Source organism: Bactrocera oleae, chromosome 5 (assembly GCF_042242935.1).
Source record: "Bactrocera oleae isolate idBacOlea1 chromosome 5, idBacOlea1, whole genome shotgun sequence".
NCBI classification, from domain to species: domain Eukaryota; kingdom Metazoa; phylum Arthropoda; class Insecta; order Diptera; family Tephritidae; genus Bactrocera; species Bactrocera oleae.
Genome location: NC_091539.1, coordinates 7,147,460 through 7,166,426, shown reverse-complemented (window position 1 = coordinate 7,166,426; position 18,967 = coordinate 7,147,460). Strand labels below are relative to the sequence as shown.

The 18,967-nt window shown below is 36.6% G+C and overlaps 2 protein-coding genes across 2 annotated transcripts in view; one reads left to right on the top strand and one right to left on the bottom strand.

Moving 5' to 3' along the window:
- Positions 1–1,643: 1,643 nt before the first annotated feature.
- On the bottom strand, positions 1,644–14,821 carry G9a (histone-lysine N-methyltransferase G9a). Its single transcript, XM_036376946.2, has 13 exons — positions 13,743–14,821; positions 11,634–13,611; positions 7,184–7,903; positions 5,563–7,122; positions 5,264–5,493; positions 4,819–5,186; positions 4,508–4,746; positions 4,225–4,415; positions 3,805–3,966; positions 3,249–3,719; positions 3,029–3,167; positions 2,012–2,385; positions 1,644–1,949 (listed from the first exon to the last, which is right to left on the bottom strand). Exons 2-13 carry the CDS (start codon positions 12,849–12,851, stop codon positions 1,727–1,729), a joined length of 5,895 nt encoding a protein of 1,964 aa, XP_036232839.2. The 5' UTR covers positions 12,852–13,611; positions 13,743–14,821; the 3' UTR covers positions 1,644–1,726.
- Positions 14,822–15,539: 718 nt separating this feature from the next.
- Positions 15,540–18,967, top strand: part of Unc-76 (fasciculation and elongation protein Unc-76) — a 35,999-nt gene continuing 32,571 nt past the window's right edge. The window contains exon 1 of the mRNA XM_014231163.3: positions 15,540–16,551. Within this exon, the coding sequence (XP_014086638.3) occupies positions 16,022–16,551 (530 nt within the window). The 5' untranslated portion in view covers positions 15,540–16,021. The remainder of the gene's footprint in view (positions 16,552–18,967) is intronic.

Sequence of the window (18,967 nt, the reverse complement as noted above, 5' to 3'; positions counted from 1 at the left end):
TCATAAGATAGAGTTATCAAAGTAGTGTGATAAAATATTAATTTTTTTCATATAATTATTAGTGTTTTTTAAGCTTAGTTGACTATTCTTTTGTAATAATTAATTAAAAGAAAACTAAATAATAATTATTGCTAAGAAAATATACAGTTAACAGTTACAGTATTTAGTTTTTAGTGTTCCAGAAAAGCTCTATAGCAGTATATAGAAATTTAGACATACATAGTTGCAATTTAGAAATGTTTATTATATTTTTTTTATAGAAACCCGCTTGCCACATATCTTTTGCAATTTCTTCAATATTTCGCTTCACTCTCGCCGCACTTTCAGTCTAAAGTAAGTTTATTTACGGCTACGCATTTTCAAGTTTATCAAGGCACTTTTGGCAAACATTTGCATAACTTTAAATCCGAAAAGTGTTGTGAATTAGGAAATCGTGTTAGAAAGTGATAAAATTTGAGTGCTTTTATCTTTAATTACTTGCTAATGATTATGTTTATATATGTATGTATGTATTGGTATTTCAACTATTTACTACATACATTTTCGAAACAAATTTTTTTAATATTCTTCATTAATAACTATAATTATTTGGTAGAAAATAATAAATAGTATAGCATGGAAATAAAAAAATATACATAGTGGCAGTACTGTACTATATAAAATATAATTAGGAAAAAAATTGTCTACAGTGATTGTATAACAAAAAAATGTTTCAATAACAAAAAAATTTACTGACTCAATGTAATTTATTTCTTATACTAGAACCTATACATTTTAAATTAATTTACAAGCAAAAACAAAATACTAGCTTTAAACTCACACCTCAAGTAATAGTAAATATGAAAAACAATTAAAACACTTAAATTTAAAAAAAGGTTAACTATAAAAAAAGTTAAATTAAAAAAAAAAAATTTTAAAAATTATAAAAAAAATTTATTAAATTTTAAAAATTAAAAAAAAAATTTATTAAATTTAAAAAAAAAAAAAAATTTTTAAATTATAAAAAAAATGTATTAAACTAAAAAAAAAAAATTTTTAAAATTATAAAAATAATTTAATAAACTCATTTTAAAAAAAAATTTAATATTAAAAAAAAAATTTTAAAAATATATGCTCTATTCATTTATAAGAAATTTATAAAAAGAAATTAAAACAAAAAAAATTAAATCAAAAACATAATAAATAATAATTTTTAATTCAAAAATAATTTAAGAAAATAATTCAAAAAACAAATAGAAAAATATAAAAAGAATAAAACCAAAAAAAAGTAAAAATTTAAAAAATGTTCAGTTAAAATATGTTCAATAAAAATTTTTTTTTAAAAAAGTTACAAAAAAATTGTTTGAAAAAACCGTTTAAAAAAATTTTGTTTTAATTAAAAAATAAAGTTGAAATATAATTCAACAAAAAAAATTTAAAATTTATAATAAATAAAAAAAAATTAAACATTAAAAATAAATAAAAAATAAAAAATATAATTAAAAAAGAAAATTAATATGAAAAAATTAGTTAAATAAACGATTGATATTTATTTTTTCAAAAAAAAAATTTAATTATAAAAATATATTTTATTAAATATTTAAACAAAAAATTAAAATATAAAAAAAAATTAATTAACAATTATATTTAAAAAATTAGTTTATATGAATAATATATAGTGCTTATATTTTCTTTCATTAATACAATAACTTAGGTTTAAACTAAAATTACAACTTAAAACTAAGGTTTAGGCAGCATGACCATTTCTTAAACTACTATTGCTTGCTACCTCAGACGCCTGCTGTAGAGCGCCGAGTGAAACCGAAGTAGTAGGCAACAACGTCGTATTCGTTGTCGGCGCAGCATCAGCGCCATCGGGTTTTGACGACGCATAACGACAAGCCGCCGTTAGACACTTGCACGACAGATGGCGATTTTTGAAAAGCCAAAATGTGTCACCATAATCGAAACTGTTGGAGAAGTCATTTGAGTTTTGCATTAAAAAAATATAAATATAAATTTTCAAACTTACCACAACTCTTCACCCGCTTGTATGTCGCGACAAGCGAAAAATGCAATTTTCGGAAAACGGTAGTCCTGATGTTCGAAAAACACGCGTACCGACACAATATTCGGTTCACACGAGTGATTATAGAAACGACTGACATTGCCAAAGTAATTTGCATCGATGCAATGACCATTTTCCAAGTCGAAACAATAACTGTCGTCTGTGCGACGATCGGCTTCCGTATTGCTGAGTATTTCGCCGATATACTCGGACACAAAGGAGCCTTTCGCCACTTGCACGAGGGTGCGTACACCCCAACCTTTAGTGGTATCATTGCATTCGAACACTTGTAGTGGTATGCGTATGCCATTTTGAACAACACGATTTCGACAAGAGAGCTGAAAGAGAATAAAATTAATTTATTAAATATTTTTACATTAAATATTCAAAAATTTATTAAAGAGTAAACATATACAAAAAATTTTAAACAAAAATAAAAAAAACTATTAAAAAAAAATAAAATAAAAAAAATAACATAAAAAAATATAATAAAAAATATAACATAAAAAAAATAAAATAAAAAATAAAATAAAACAAAATAAAAAAATAATAAAATAAAATAAAAAAAAATATATAATAAAAAAAAAAAATAAAAATAAAAATTAACAAAAAAAATTATTAAAAAATTATAAAAAAAAATATTTAAAAACTTTAAAAAAATTATTTATTCTAACTAAAACAAATGTTCAAATTAAAAAACAATTAAATAAATAAATTGAAATAAAAAAATTTAATTAATAAAATGTAAAAAAAAATTATAATCAAAAAATTAAAATCAAATAAAATAATATTTTCCGAATAAAACAGAACAAAAATATTAAAACAATTTTATTATTTTAAAAATTGTAAACAAGCATATAAATTAAAAAGTTATAAATAAAATAATATATTAAATAGTTATAATAGTTAAAAGATTACTCGTTTCAAAATTATTCTTACAGTTTTAATATAAATATTTATCCCGATCCCCTGCAAACTCACCTTATTACAACCGCACACATCATTGCATTCGAATATGGGCACTGGATCTTCGAAATTGAAATCGCCACTCAAACGGCCCTCAGCAGTATACCAATTTTGACCAGATGCCTCGCCGCATTGGCACTGTGAGGAAATGCAGCTACAAATATTTAAAAAAAAAATAAAAAATATATATATACATATATTTATTTTATATATAATTTTTTTTTACACTACTCACCCATCCATACACGAGCAGATGCGCATTTGCGCCACCCGATAATCGATTGGCGTACAATTTTGCAAAATTATCGACTTTTTGATATACTTCAGATCGGGCAACATAATCTCATCGGACTCGTCATGCGCTATAGCGGTCGTTGAAGCGCCCGCCGACAACAGTAGCTCACTGCCGCCATTCTGCTCAGCGGCATTCGCACTGCAGCACAATTTCTGCTCATTACGCACCACTTGTATCGGACGCGCCTCTCGCCCATTCGATATATCATCGCAGATAATGCGACTGCGCAGACCCAAGGGACGGAATGAGCGCATTTGCATGTTGAAACCAACAGTACGTGCACATTCCGAGTCTTCGTGTGGTATACAATCATAGGGTAATTCGTCGGCTTTATTCTTGACCATCAAATCGGCGCCGTTAGCGATGAGCGCAATGCAAAGGCGGGTGATGGAGTGACGGCAGGCGATGTGACTACACAAAAAATAGTGTGGAGAGAGAGCGAGAAAAGAAAAGTAGAGTTAGTTTTTGTTATTTGATTCCGAAGAAGCATACTTACAGCGGCGTATCGCCCTCCACATTTTGTACATTGCAATCGGTGCCGGCTTGTAGCAGCATTGTGATCGTCTCCAAGCCATTACTATGTAGTGTGGCCCAATGTAGCACAGTATTATTGTCATTGTCGCAAATATTCGGATCGGCACCGTGATTGAGTAGTAAACTGTAAAGAGAGAAATGGCAGAAATCAGAGCATTACTATAGCTTCTTCTTCTTGTTGAAGTTATAATAGCAATTTCGATGCTGTTGTATGAATCCTTTGACAATTCCGTTATGTTGTTGTTGTAGCTGTAAAAAAACATCTCTGAAGTAATTTGGAGGAATACTCTCCAGTTGACAGTCTTTGGCCGGATAATAATCCAGATTCGTTCCGGTTACGTAGACCCGCTTGACATAAAAAACGTTATATAAAGCCACTCACCTCACAATTTCCGTATGTCCCAACTCAGCTGCCCACACCATAGCGGTCCAGCCACCATCATCTTGTGTATTTATGAAGTCCATAAAGTTCAATATGCTGCGACATGAACGATAACTATCGATTATTAATTGCGCCGCTTCCAGATTACCCAGTTTGGCGGCAATGTGCAAACAGGTTTTGCCATCAAGACCCTTAGGTGACATACAATGCAAAAAAAAAAAGAGCGAGAGAGAAAGAGAGAGAGGATAATTTTATTTTTATCTTTAAAATTTTTGCCACATACCTTTATTGCCAAATCGGCGCCGCATTGTATGAACAAATTCAGTATATCACACTTGTCACCCAATACCGCACACATCGACGCGGTGCGCAGCTCACGGTCCAACATATTCATAAACTCCTTGGCATAACCCTTGCAAAGTAACAGAAAAGCCATCGGCAATGTGCCGGAAAGCGCCACCAAATGCAAGCAGGTGCCATTGAGAAATTCGCGCATGCGCGTTTTCACATCAAAATCAGAGGCTGTAAAAAATGCCAAAAGAAAAAACAATATATATATTTTTTTGCGTTTATTTTTAATATCACAGCACGCACCGAGTATTTCAGCGACGCGCTCGAGATCATCATTCTTCACCGCATAGTACATGTCGCGCGTGGAGAATTCCGACATAGAGCTGCGTGTGCTGCTGGCGCCACGACGCGCATCGCGGTTGCTTGGCGCACGACCGCGCAGCACCACATTCATAACGGATTCGGGTATCAGTTGCTCGAAATTGATTTGATGTGTACGCAACGTACGTAGCGGCACAGTGTTGCTGGCGGCACTGCCAACAGCAGCAAGAGACGGTGACGCGCCGACGCCAGCGTTTACGCATGCAGTGCTGTTTACTGTCACAGCATTGGAATGGCCATTTGGTTGCGGTGTGCCGCTCAAAATAGGCAACGGTAATTTCGCAGCTTTGCTGTAAGCAAGAAATAATAACGGTTATTTCGCATATACAATATCTTTGGAGTGATGCCACAATTTGTATTTACATACATCTTTGGCGCTCTTTGACTAGGCAAGAATACAGGCAATGTTTGGCATTTCATCGTGACGATGGAGGTACGTTCTGGTGTGTCGATGCCGCAGTGCGGACACTTCAGCACTAATGTGGGACTAGTGTAGTTACTGGCCGTTTGTTGCGCATCTATTGGGCTGCTCAGTATGAATTTCTCGGCACAATCGGCGTGGAAAAAGTGTTGACGCTTACAAAGCACAAATTTACCCTACAGGTAGATGTAAAAGAAGAAAAAGTTTAGAAAGCATAGGCAAAACATATTCTATTCAACACGCACCTGCGTACAAAATATGCCACAACCGGCGCAGCAATTGTGCGTACGCAGCCGCTTTTTGTGGTCTTCGCACAGCACCATATAGCTAACGCGCTGACTGGGGCGCAGCAGATTGAACACTTCACCGCTCAGTTGATTGCTGCAGCCCACTTTCTGTTCCTCGATATTGTCAATGGCCCAACAGTAGGCCGTATCGGGCGTGTTGCGTGTGTAGAATTGTGTTTTCTTCTCGCAGTAACAAATTAAATTGCGTTGCTGCGCAGTTCTAGCAGGTGGCGTTGGTGACGGTATGGTTACCACAGTGCCAATTGCGTTTAACGCGCTGACTGTGGCAGCTGCCAAGCCCACTGAGCGGCTGCTAGGCGATTGTAGCTCTTGTGATGATTCATTTATTTCGATGACTTCAAGTGAGGGCGCTTTCAGTAATTTCTTTTTGCACACGCTTATGTTTGCAGTTTGCTTAGTGGTCGCTGCTGTTGCTGGCTTCTCAACGGCGTTACGTTGGCGCGCTTGCGGCTTACGACCCGCTTTTGCGCTTGTCGGCGAAGCGGTGGCAGCGCGCACTGGTATTGACGGCACAGGCGCGGGTGTTGGTGTTGGTGTGCTCTCCTTAATGGTGGAGCGTTGTCGCAGCGTATGGCTGCGTCGCTCCACCTGTACGCGCGTAGTCGGCACGAACTCCTCATTGTCGCTTAGGCTCTCTATATCGCTGGCCTCTTCGCTGGTATTACGGCGCAGTCCGAGCTTGCGCAAATTATTTTCCTTTTGTTTTGCCAGCTTGCGCTGCTGCTTCTTGGTGAGTTTGCGCTCCTCTAACAAGCGATTTGTATGCCATTTCGCCGCTTTGATTTCGCACAAGAACTTATCTACGTCTACACGTGGACGCGCGAGCTGCGCTTGCTCTTCGGCCAGCAATGCGGCGCGCGATGCTTCAATGTCGCGCAATAATTTACCGCACATTTTTTTCTTGACAGAGTTGGAACCATGCGTGGTAGCCTTTTCTTCAACGGTATCTGCGCGTTCAGGCTTCTCCGTCTTCACTTGCTTGTTAGCCGTATGCGCTTTGTCCGTTTCTAGCGCAGCGTTTGACTCGACGTTTTGACCGCCACTACCGCCGCTGTCCTCCCAGTTCTGCGCTTGCGTCAAACGCACTATATTATTCGTTTCGAATTCATAGCGCAGCTGGCTGTTCTCAAGTATTTTTGTCGTGGGCTTAATACGTCGCTGTGATCGCTTCGGTATGACAACATCCGCGTTGTGACTACTGCGTTTTGTTGCTGAGCCGGGCGGCGTGTGATCGCTACACTCGCTATTCGCGCCACTTGCGCCAGATTGTGATTTTTCTAACTGTTGTTGCTGCTGCAGTTGTTGTTGCTGCAGGTGATGTAGTTTTGACTTGCGTCCGCGTTTTTTTGGTGGCGTGCGCTCTTCCACCGCAGGTATGGGCGACTTACCAACACTTCCTGGTGCTTCCGTCAAGCTTAGCGGATCGACTAGTGTCAGTTGTGGATTTGCCACACAAGTCGTTGGTTCGATTTTGATTTCTTCAAGCGGTGGACCATCCTAAAAGTAACGGTATACATATTAATTTATCAAACGCACTGCAAAATATATTCAAACTTACCAACTGTTTGCTATTGCCGCTAGGCGTCGCGCTGCTATCGTTGCGATTACCCAGCCGCACGCTGCGGCGCATGCGCTTACCGCCATCCCCGCTATTTGCTGCGACGCCGGTGCCAGGACTCACTGAAACGTCCTTAGCACTTACAGTAGTATCGTCCTGCTCTATTTTAACGGCTGGCAACGTCATTAGCGTTGTACCTTCCATGTCATCCGGTTGTTTGCGCTTGCGCCCAACTGTTTTGCGTTCTTGCGGCGCGACGCTTGTCGTTGCTAATGTAGTAGTGTCCGTCGGTGCACCCAATTGCTGTTTATCCTCCTCCCTACCCGGCAAGTCAACACTTTGCTCAAAACCCTCCATCGTCACAGTAATTTTTCTGCCACGTCCACGACCACGCTTCACCGGCTGCAGCTGTTGGGTTTGTGCTGCAGCTGCCGCCGCTGCCGCTGTTTCAAGCGCGCCAGCTGCTATAGTAGTTGTAGCTGGTGGCGGACCAGCAGCGTCAGTTGTTGTGGTAGGAAGATTAAAGTTTTGAACCGGCTCTAGCTTTGTTGTTGGCTGCGCTTCGTCAACGTTTGCTGCAATTTCCGGATTTTCCACTTTGGTCACCGCCTTTGTCGTCTCAGCAGGTAGAGAATCAGGCGTATTAGTAACCTCGGACAATCGACGCGTGCGGCGTAAACGACGTAGTGGACTAACACTGGCGGCACGCGCATTTGTAGCCTGTGAATGACAAGATACCAGAGTTTAAAGATTTACCCACCTGGAAAAATATTAACTCTCAAGGGTGCAATCCCAAAAAATAGTAGCGGCTTAACCTTATATCGGTTAACACGACTATCGAACCGATAAACTTTGAATTGGCTCTAGGAAATTCACGTTGGGGCTCCGATCCCAGAAACCATACTACAGATTAGTTTGCTATGATATAAGATCCTGATTTAAAAAATGGTTACTGTAGGAAAAAAACTAACCTGAACCGAGATTCGTGATCTCTTATTTCTATAAGAAAAGGCTATTCTCTAATACCACAGTTCACGAGGCCTGCAATTTCCATTCCCTAGACAGTCGGGTCTACGTAACCGAAACGGACCCGGCTTTTAAGCCCACCAAAGGGCTGACAACTCGACAGCATTTCTCAAAATTATTACAGAAATGTTTTCTGCCGCTACAACAACAACAAGACCTTCACTTTGTAATCAATAATAAGCCCGAATAGGAAGAAACCGTGAACAAATCTCGTTGTGAAGGTATCGACGGTGTTAAGCTCTAATATTCAGCTTTTTTCTAAACTTATTGTTTTTATCTATGAAGATGTCATGTATGACGTATGGCTATACGAACGACGTAACATTTGCACATAAGTCTAACTACGAAAACTTCGAAAAATTCTAGAGAGTCTGAATTGGGCTCCCCACTTCGGACTCTTTCATCTTTGTCTCATTAGTACCTCATAGTGAGAGATGAGCACCTCAAGCACTACATAATAAGATACAAACAACTGCTAAAGCTTAGACAAACGAAGAGCACTGAAGCGATTTAGGCATCTCTCAAGAGTTTACCAAGTCCATTTCGATCTCTACCACAAAATCTGAAGCATCCATGCACTCAAACTCATGCAGCTATGCAAAGCACCAGTCATTCAAAACTTTACATTACCATTCTCCGACCTGACTCAAACACGAAACTTGGACACACCAAATAGGCATATACCACAAAAATGGTATGAAAAAAGCAAAAAATAAAATTCCATCCACTCAAGTAAACACAAAAATGATATCATTAGTGGCGTTATGCACGTGTTTTGGAACTGAAAGCTCTCGCTGCCTTGAATCGATATGTGCATATACACTTGTGTTCAATTAGTGCTGGCAATCCCGAAAGACGTGGCATAACTGAATTTCAGGAGAGCGCTCGTTATAATTTAAGGAAGAAAAGAGCCGAGTAACGAGTTACCAAAAAGGTCGGGTTTAAGTTATAGTAAAGAACTTATTGCCCTAAAATATAGAAAAAACTCTCCAAATAGCTGTCCCGAACGGTTGTGAACAGATTTAACCTTCAACTTGTTAGATAACATGGCCGAATATTTAGAAGCTTCATAGGGGTCAATTAGGATCAATTAGAGAGAAAAGTAAAAGCGTTACGATTGCCTGTTGCGGTGGAATTTTGTTTATAACTGAGTGAGAACGTTTAATAAACGTAAGAAATACAAAAAAAATTGGAACAACGTTGACGCTAGCTTTCGGAAAGCTTTTCACTGTGGCAAAAAGCTTAAATGTACAGCTCTGTGAACTAATAATAGCAGAGTTGACTCTTAAACACTTGTAAATTTTAAACTCGTCTATAAACTGAATTTTGGTTTAAGTACTGGGTGATTCGAATATTTATTTTTTTAAATAAATATTTGAAATTCGCTGTTATTCTGCATATTTTTTTTTATTTATTTACACAGAAATATATAAATCCGATTCGTAAAATATATTTCGGGATTCGGTAAAAATCGGGATTCGATAAAATTCGGGACTTTTACTTATACATTTTTTCCCGTTATTTATTCATGCTAATCAGAAAATTCAAATTCGATCCCGAACAATATATTTCGGTACTAAATCAATTTTCGGGATTTCGATTTAAGCTGACATTAACAAATCTAAGAGATAAGCATATACAAATAAAAATATGTACATATATACATACATATTTATATTTAGTATGAACGAATCGATTGCTAGTGGACAGCGAAAACTAAACATTTGCTAGCTTTCACGTAGCAGACGGCAGTGGCATCAAGTGAGGGAATTCCCTGAACTTTAAGCAAATGCCACATATTTAGTCAACACAATTTTCCTATATGCAGACTAGGATATATACCGTTATTTCTTGTCAATTTTATTTTTCAGAACAATGAGTGACAAAATGATTTACAAATAAGAGGAAAAGCTTCAAAAAGCTCAAGCACAAATATGCTTGAGGGCAAAGTGCAGACAAAACTATGTAAAATAACGCTTTATTAACTAAAAGGTGATAATGATTTGCTTATTTTTAAGTATTTAATAAACGCCAAGCAGAAATAGTAAAAGCTAAGAGAGCTTGCGAGAGCGCCAAAATTGGAGTGGGCATACGTATATATGTTTATTTTTATGTTAATTCTCTTAAATTTCAAACGTTTTTTCTAGCGAAATAGAAAGAAGTTGGTAACAACAAGCTCAAGGAAAAGCAAATATTTTTTGTAAAAGCACGAAATAAATTATAGTAATGTAGCCGAACTAAAAGTAGAGTAAATGTGATCGTAATTGGGTAGATGCGTCTTGCTTCAACCGAATTACACACGTACGAGTATGCATGCATACATAAGTGAATTATTGGGAGAAAAAGCGAAGCACGAATAAAACAAATGTTTGAGACCGAAGGCAAGGAAGAGACTGGAACACTTTTCGGGTTTATATTGAGCACTCTCAATCAGCGCGAACGAGTTGCCTAGAAATCTCTTTCGTTTCATTCCGGTTAAATAGGATCGCAATACATAGGAACTGCACCAATGACATCGTCCTTAACCAATAATGGACCGTAAGTTTTCAACTTTCATGTGTTATAATTTTAATCTAGAGGTTGTTGTTGTAACGGTTATCAAATCCCCGTTTGGGTGGCAAGGCTCAAGTTGCTTGTCAGCGAAACTATCTAATGAGGCCCGCGAAACGTGCTGTTTCGACGCCGTCGGTGCCTAGGGAGAGGGGTGTTAGTTGAGTGGGATTCATTGTGCCTGCAAAGAGGAGGTTGGGATCATGCGCGGACTCATTGCACGCAGGACATACATACATATGTTCATATGTATATTTGGTATTTCGCATCTTCTGGATGGTTAGAAGTTTACCCGGCTACAATATTCAGAACGAATTTACGCAAGAGTCACTTAAGATTCGCGAGGTAACTCAAGCTCTTCTCCACCATTGTTCAGCTTTTGCACGACTGAGGCTAAAACATCAACAATTTTGTGATTGGCACAAATCGCTTTTTTTTCAATGTACCACAACGGACCGGCGTTCTAAGCTGTGCAAGTGAGTTTCCTGTTAGGATCGACCTTTAAACCTAACCTAACCTAACAATAAATATTTGGATACAAGTAAACCGCGTTCTAACCATTCAAATAGCTTCTATCTTGCCTATAAATGGTTCGAACAGGTTTTAACTGAATTGGGTATTACGTTACTCTAATATGCATTATTGGAAAAAGAAAATAATCTGAACAAAAAACTTACTTTACTTACGACCAAATTCCTAATTTGGTTGCGGTCTTCAAAATTTTTTCCAACATAACATTTTTTGAATATTATCTAAATTGTTTGCCATTGAGGTTTTGCCAACTTATTATATTTATTTTATTAATTTCTTCATTTCTACATTCCGCCACCATCCGTATCCGTATTTAATTTAATATTTTTGCTTATGTACTTACATTTTTATCAGTAGCATCGCTGTTGACCACATCGCTATCGGCTGTTTTCGCACTCTCATGCTCCGCGGCTACTGCCTGCTCTAAGCTGAGTAGTGTGCCACTATTCATGTTGCTGGGTGTTGTGCTGGTGACTTCCTCTTTCGGCAGTTGTACTGTAGTCGTTAGCAGCATATTTGAAGTTGGTGTAATTGCTGTTGTTGTTATAGTATCAACAATTGGCATTTCGCATGAGTCACCTCTAGATGACGTTATAAGCAAATCCTCATCTATATCGTCGATATCTTGCTTAATTGAATCCAATTCGACCATAACTAAGTCTGCAGCATCCGCGCTAATGGTAGCTGCCACTAATGATGCTTCCAAATTATCATTTGCTGACTGTGCTGTCATAACACCATCCAGCTGCACATCGGTTGTGTACGGCACAACTTGTTGGCATGTACGTTTTGTGTCAATAACGCCATCATGAAAGCTGTCATCGGATTGACCTTGTGCGAGTGTGCCAATGCTGGCATTACTGCTGCTATTGTAGTTACTGCAGTTGCTATTGCTGGTGCTGGTGTTGCTGCGTCTTTTCCTGTGCGCACCATCAACGCCAGCGCCTGCAGCAATTGAAGTTTCACTTTCATGCAAAGATACTTTATCTTCTATAGCGATTGCTTCCTCTTTACTCACAGCCGATACACATTGTATATGCTCTGTTAGCGCAGCGCCACTTGTTTGGCTCTCAGTTGCTTGTGGCACATCCTCATCATCGGCCAACAAAGCTTTCATTTGTTCTTCCATAAAATCGGTTGTAGATGCACGATCTTCTTGATCCTGTGCCGTCAATTTTACTTTATTTTCTGTTTTGTCCAGCTTCTCCAACTTGTTGTCACCACTGCCCTTGGCTAATTGCTCGAGTTTTATATGCTTGGTGTTGTTATTGTTGTTGCTACTGTTGGTACTGCCGTTTTGGCTTTGTTTGCACTCCTGTTGAGTGCTGTTGGCCGACGTCGTTGACGCCTGCTGCTGCTGCTGCTTATGTGTTTGTGCTTTTCTGTCCTTATCTTTGCATGCGAATCGATTATTCACCATAGTGCGCCATTTCAGCGTTTTGTCTTCGGCCAAATCGTGATTGAGCAGCGAACCACCTTCAGCGGTGCTCGTAGCGCATTCAGCATCAAAAGTACTGGACATAGAGCTCAGCAGTGACTCCATACAATCGGCGGTAGTCATGTTATTAATTGGTATTAGTGCGGAAAACCAATGCCACTCTACAATCTTAAATTGTAGTTATATTTTTTTATTATGTATGAAATATTTACATGTACATATAGCTAATTTTATTTTCTATTCGACATATGTGCATACATATGTACATAAATGCTTGTGATATTTTGTATGTTTATATAGCAATCGCACGTTAGCAATGTATTGTAATTTCTTGTTATTTTTTTCTTAATTAGTCACCACGGATTTGTTCAAAACACACATATTGAGTAGTCAACTTCAATAATTGAATTTCGTTTATCACCTTTGTTATAGACAAACTGCACAAATTGTCCGATTTTTTAACATAAAAATTGTGTTCACAGCTGTTTACGCCCAACGCCCCCTCGTACACGTCGCCAGTTCTGCTTACCGAGAAGAGTGCGTTGTCTTACTTCATCGCAAAACGAGCATCGTGTTAACACACTTTTAAATACTTTACACCAAATATTTAATATTTCAAAATATTTTTATGCAATTTTATTATGTGAGATATATTGTCAATTTTTTACGCTCAATCAATTTACATATATTCACAGCTCCACAAATCTCTATACATCGGTAATACACTTATAGCTGCTCTTGAACGTAATAATGCTTTGCTTCTTAGCACTGCTGTTTTTTCTTGCATTACTTTATCTACACTTTTGCTTTTTCTGCTTCTTCTTCAGCTATTAGTTAAATACTTATGTATTGGCTTTTCTATATGTATGTGCTCACATGTTTGCTGTTTTTTGTATAATTAAAAAAAATTTATTTGCACTTTTAATTTCAATTTTCGAACATTTTCAATATTTTAGTAATACAATAATTTTGATCAATATGTATGAAGTGCATATTCACGCTCGGTATACATACGTTCGATTTACTTGCGCCAACGCTGCTTTCTTACTTCATTTTCACCTCACTGCCCCGCTCATTCCCAAGACCATACATCATCCATAGCACGTTCGCACGTCTCAATTTCATTGTAAATTTTATTTTTTCTTTTACACTAAAATTCACTTCATCGTCATACGTTTAATTTCATAATATTAGCACTTGATTTTATTTAAATTGTACAATTTTTAAATTACAAACATTATGTTTTTTGTCTTTACACAAATCTTACTGAAATTCTTCAGCTGCTTTGCTCCCGTCTTGTTGGAACGAACTCTTCTGTTGGCATACTCAATGCCGTCGTATAGCCAATAGACTCACATCAGCAACGTAGCCGTCACTGGCATCGCTGCCTCAGCTCTCGCTTGTCGCTCGCTTGCTTCCCATTCAATGAGGAACTGCTATTCGCCTGACAGCGCTGCCGGCAGGCTATACTCTGCCACTATGTGACGCCCCTGTTTAATTTGTTGTTGATATTATTAAACATACGCTCTTTAATCATTCAATTTAATTGACCAAAGTTCTCTTCCATTCGCGCGTAGTAGTTCCAAAAGTATGACTTTTGTTTACCCCCTCTCCAATAGGTACCCAACAACACAAACAACTCAATGTAATTAGCCCCTTGATGTTTGCTTTGCTATTGTTTTTGTACCGTGTGTCGTTTGTAGGGTGTCTTCTGTCGTGTTGTTATTGCTATTCAAAATTGCTGGTGTTTGTGCAATTAGCGGTTTCATTTGCATTCTCACATATACCCACGCTCTTTTTGCACTTCCCTAAACTCGTTTACTCTCGCTCTTTGTTTGCGGCTACCATACAGACGTTTTTCTTTTGTTACTACTTCTCAGCTGCTGATGTTGCTGCACCCCCTTTTTAATGAACTTTGTTTGCTGTTAATTTTTCGTTTGTTTTTCACGATATTCCTTGCTTGCGGAAATCAGCGCGGTTTTCCAATTTGATATGTTCGCACTTTCAATGATTTAATTTCACTTTTCAAGAGCTATTTTCATGTTTTCCTACAGCAACTGTTTTCAATTCTCTCGATAATGACTTTCCTTGCGTTTGTGCTTTCTGAACACACCCGTTCGGGAAAATTGAAATACAGAGTTGCCTCAAAAAAACATGATTTGACAGATGTGCGATAATTTAAATTCAATGATATATTCGTTATAACTTAATAAAAGTATTATTTATGCATTTATTTATAATGCGTTGAGATTTGCATTTTAATAATTAACAGTAACAAGTTTGTGTATAAATTCTAGTGATGGAGAGAGAGTGGAAAGTGCTACTATTTATATATATATTTCAAATGCAAATAAAATTCTCAAACTAAGACGGAAACGGAAATATAGCCTTGGATTATTTTATTTAATAGCACATAATTTTTTTATTACCACATCAATTTAATTCCGAATTGTTTTAAATGTTAATTATTATCGTCATTGGATTTAACTCTGGTTTAGAAACGTTGGATTTGCTAAATGCCATCTTGAAAAATTGATAATACACCGGTATTACACAAATTAAACAGTTAAATGCAAAAATCAATTTAATATATATTATAAATAAATTATACAAATATATTTTCTATAATAATTTTCTTCATAATGTACATGAATCGTTTGTATCATAACTATAAAAAATGTGTAGTACAACTGACTAATTCTTTGTCATCAGAAACACCCAGTACGCTGCTGCACAACACACTGTTCACGGTGAATTATGACAACCATGGTGAGTATATTGCATGGTGTCATTTGATGTTTTTAATATTTTGTTTTTGTTGCTTTGCAGAGCTGAAAAGAAAAGGTTATAGTGATTTTGCGCTCCGTCGCGGTTCAGTGAAATTATAAATTTTGTAAAGAAAAATCCGAAACCAAATTCTTATAAGGTGTGTGCATAGCACTGAAAACGTGTTAAAAGGCATTGCCAAAATTCGTTCAAGTGCGCGGAATTGTTTTAAAGGTTCAAAATAGAAAATTTATGCATACCACCCCCAGTGAAAAATTGTGAAAAAACACAGCCACACAAACAGGCTTTAACAAGCGTGAAAAGCTTTTTGCAGTGTAGAAAGGCAATAAGAGCAAATTCAGTGGGAATAAATAATTGTAAAGCAATTAAACATTGTGTAGTTAAACACCGAAAAAAATCAGGCATTCCATTTTGTCGCATAACTTTATTTATTAAGTACCTACAGTAAAAGCGTCAAGACGCCGCCAACAGCGCCAGCTTCACCCCCCGCGGAGCATACGTGCGTGATGCGTGACCTCGGCACCAAAATGGCCGAGCTGAAATTCGAGGCTCCATTAGCAAAATTCGAGGAGACTGATGAATGGGGCGGTTGTGACTTCATTACTAATCAAAATACGATTAATGATACATTGAATTTGAATCTGAAAGATTCGTCGTTGAAGCAGGAAAACAAGATGCGCCTACTTGAAGAGGCTGTGCGTGATGCACACTTAAGCAGGAATGGCGTGCTCATGACGAACGTCACTAATGCTGATAAAGCTGACAGCGGTGCAATAAGTCCCAATTGTAATTCTTTATTGGCCGCTGAGCTGGGATTGGATGTGGGTTCGGCGCCCGGTGATGACGGTTGCGATAAGCGTTCCACCGTAGGTGATACCGTTGATAATTTTGCTGAGACATTCGGCGGTAGTCTTGAGGATTTAGTTAATACATTTGATGAAAAAATAACCAAATGTTTTGGAAATTTTGAAGAGAATGTTGAGGATTTGGCACCGGTGCAAGTGCGCAGTCAAGAGGAGATCATGAATGAATGCCAGTGAGTAAAAAATATTTTAAACATTAAAATACAGAATAAGTGGGTGACTCATAGTGTTAAATCCATTTTAATTATCCATGCTAATAGCCGGCGCATATTAAGTCGATTATGCGACTTTGTAACTTGTCAAATTGGTGTATTGCACAGCTTATTTGTTGTGCTATTATTTTATTACATTATTTGCAACTATTATGATGTTATGGTCAAACGTGCGGTGCTTTATGTATTAAAAGTTATATTTTTTTTTAATAAATCATGCGGCATGTTTTCCATGTATGCACTACTCTTGACACTTATGCTAGCGCCTGCGCATTGAAACTGCACTACCCGCAAGCATTAAGCTGGTATTGTTTGTAAAATACGCTTGAATTTTCCTTCAAACAAAAAAAAAAAAAACAGCGCACACCCACTAATTCTCTGCTGTTACTCCTGACGAGCCGCTAAGAATATATGTATATATTTACATTTATATGATTCTACATATATATACATATATCATATGTGTATGTACCATATAAATACGCAGGCCTTACAGGTCATACATTTGTCACCATTTGCATCGCCAGAAACTCCAATAAGCTATATTCTGCCTTTGTCAAGTCTTGACGCTCGTATGTCCTGCCAAGCGTATGGTAACCGGGGAGAATGTATGACAACAGCTAAACACTAGCATACAAGTTATTTAGTACAAAAAGGAGGTGGTGGATTTTTATTTTGCTCAGCGCTATATTGGATCGATAGTCATAAAGTAGGTGTAGGGTTGGTGGTGGCACGAAATGATTTTATTCTGGCTGGTGAAAGCGCTACAGTTGGTAATATGAAATGTGTGCATGTGTGACATTTGGGGTGCCTTTAATAAATACATAAATACACAAATATTTTGGTTTGCGAAATTCATGTTAAATGTGCCATTTCTCTGATGAAATGTAAAAATATTATTTTAGTAAACTTATTAATGCTATAGCAAATAAATTTGGCATGTTGTTGTTTGTTTATTTAACTAGTTTTATTGGACAAATATTCAAACAATCGATAACCCCCTGTTGCTAGGGACAACATTTATTGTTAGAGTAAACAAATTTAATCCGCTATTTGTTTGAAAAAAGCCAAATCAAATGTTCAAATATGTGGAATTTCTTTAAAATTATTGCAATCAAATATCATTATTACACACAGTTGCTAGCGAGAATAGCGCTTGTGTAGCTGCCCATACTCTTGCATGCACTGTGCAAATGTAGAAATTAATTTTATTTGTTGTTCACATCACTTTATAAACAATTCCATCTATTGTACTTATGTTTGTATATAGTAGTAAACACAAAAAAAATTAGTTCAATTTAATTATGACCTATATACAGTGCCTGTGCATACATGCTGATAAGGAAGGCAATAATGACAGTTCAAGCAAATGTTTTTATGTGCAAGGCTACTTTAAATTGATTATTTGCTTTTTTTCTTGTTGTTTTTGTTTTTTATATTCCATAATTTACAAAAAATCGCTAAAATTTCTGTTGTATGTTCTGCAATAATATTTTAAAGAAAAGTAGTGATTGATTGTTCTATATATTATCGATTATTAGCGATTATTCTGTTAAATCGCAACAATATTTTGCTGATGTAAACAAAATGCAATCTTATCTCATTGACAGCGATATTTATAGCGACAAAATAAAATATATATATTTTGCACGTAATTGGCCAATATTTTCATTTAATTACAATTATTTTGATCATTGTTTTATAATAATAATGTTTGCATGTATTAAAAATATTTTTTCCGTGTATAAATTGTTATTTAGTCACTTTCATTTGTACTACCATATTTGCATCTATGTATTTATTCTCTGTATTTCTCTAAAATACGCTGTCACTACCATATATGTCAGAGCTGCACAAGTATTCTTATCAATTTAAGCATACTTACGCGTATGCTTGACAAATTTATACAATTTGCCTATGCAACAACGTAAAGTCACAAACAACACTTGACTTCAGACGGATGTGGAGTAGTTGTGTTATTATTTTTTATTTGATAATTTTATCAGAGTTTACCCCAGTTGCGTTGATCTTGTTTCAACAGACAAATATTACAAAAGTGGCTAGGCGCGACATAATTGCGGAAATAATAATTTTCTTAATGTCACTGCCGTATAAACGTAGTTGAAATGGAAAAATTTGCTTTGAACACCAAGCAAATAAGTAGATAGTTTTACACTTGAGATTTTTAGCATCAATGTGACCCCTGAAGGCTTATTTTAGTGCGTGATTTTCCAATTGTATGCTGTTTATAATTTTTAACGTAAAATTTCTTGTTTCACAAAAAATGTATTCCTATATCCGGCCCGAATTCTGGTCACTCAAAATTAAGCAAAATTTTGATTTTCTATTCCTATTTTATAATACATAGTGTTTGAAG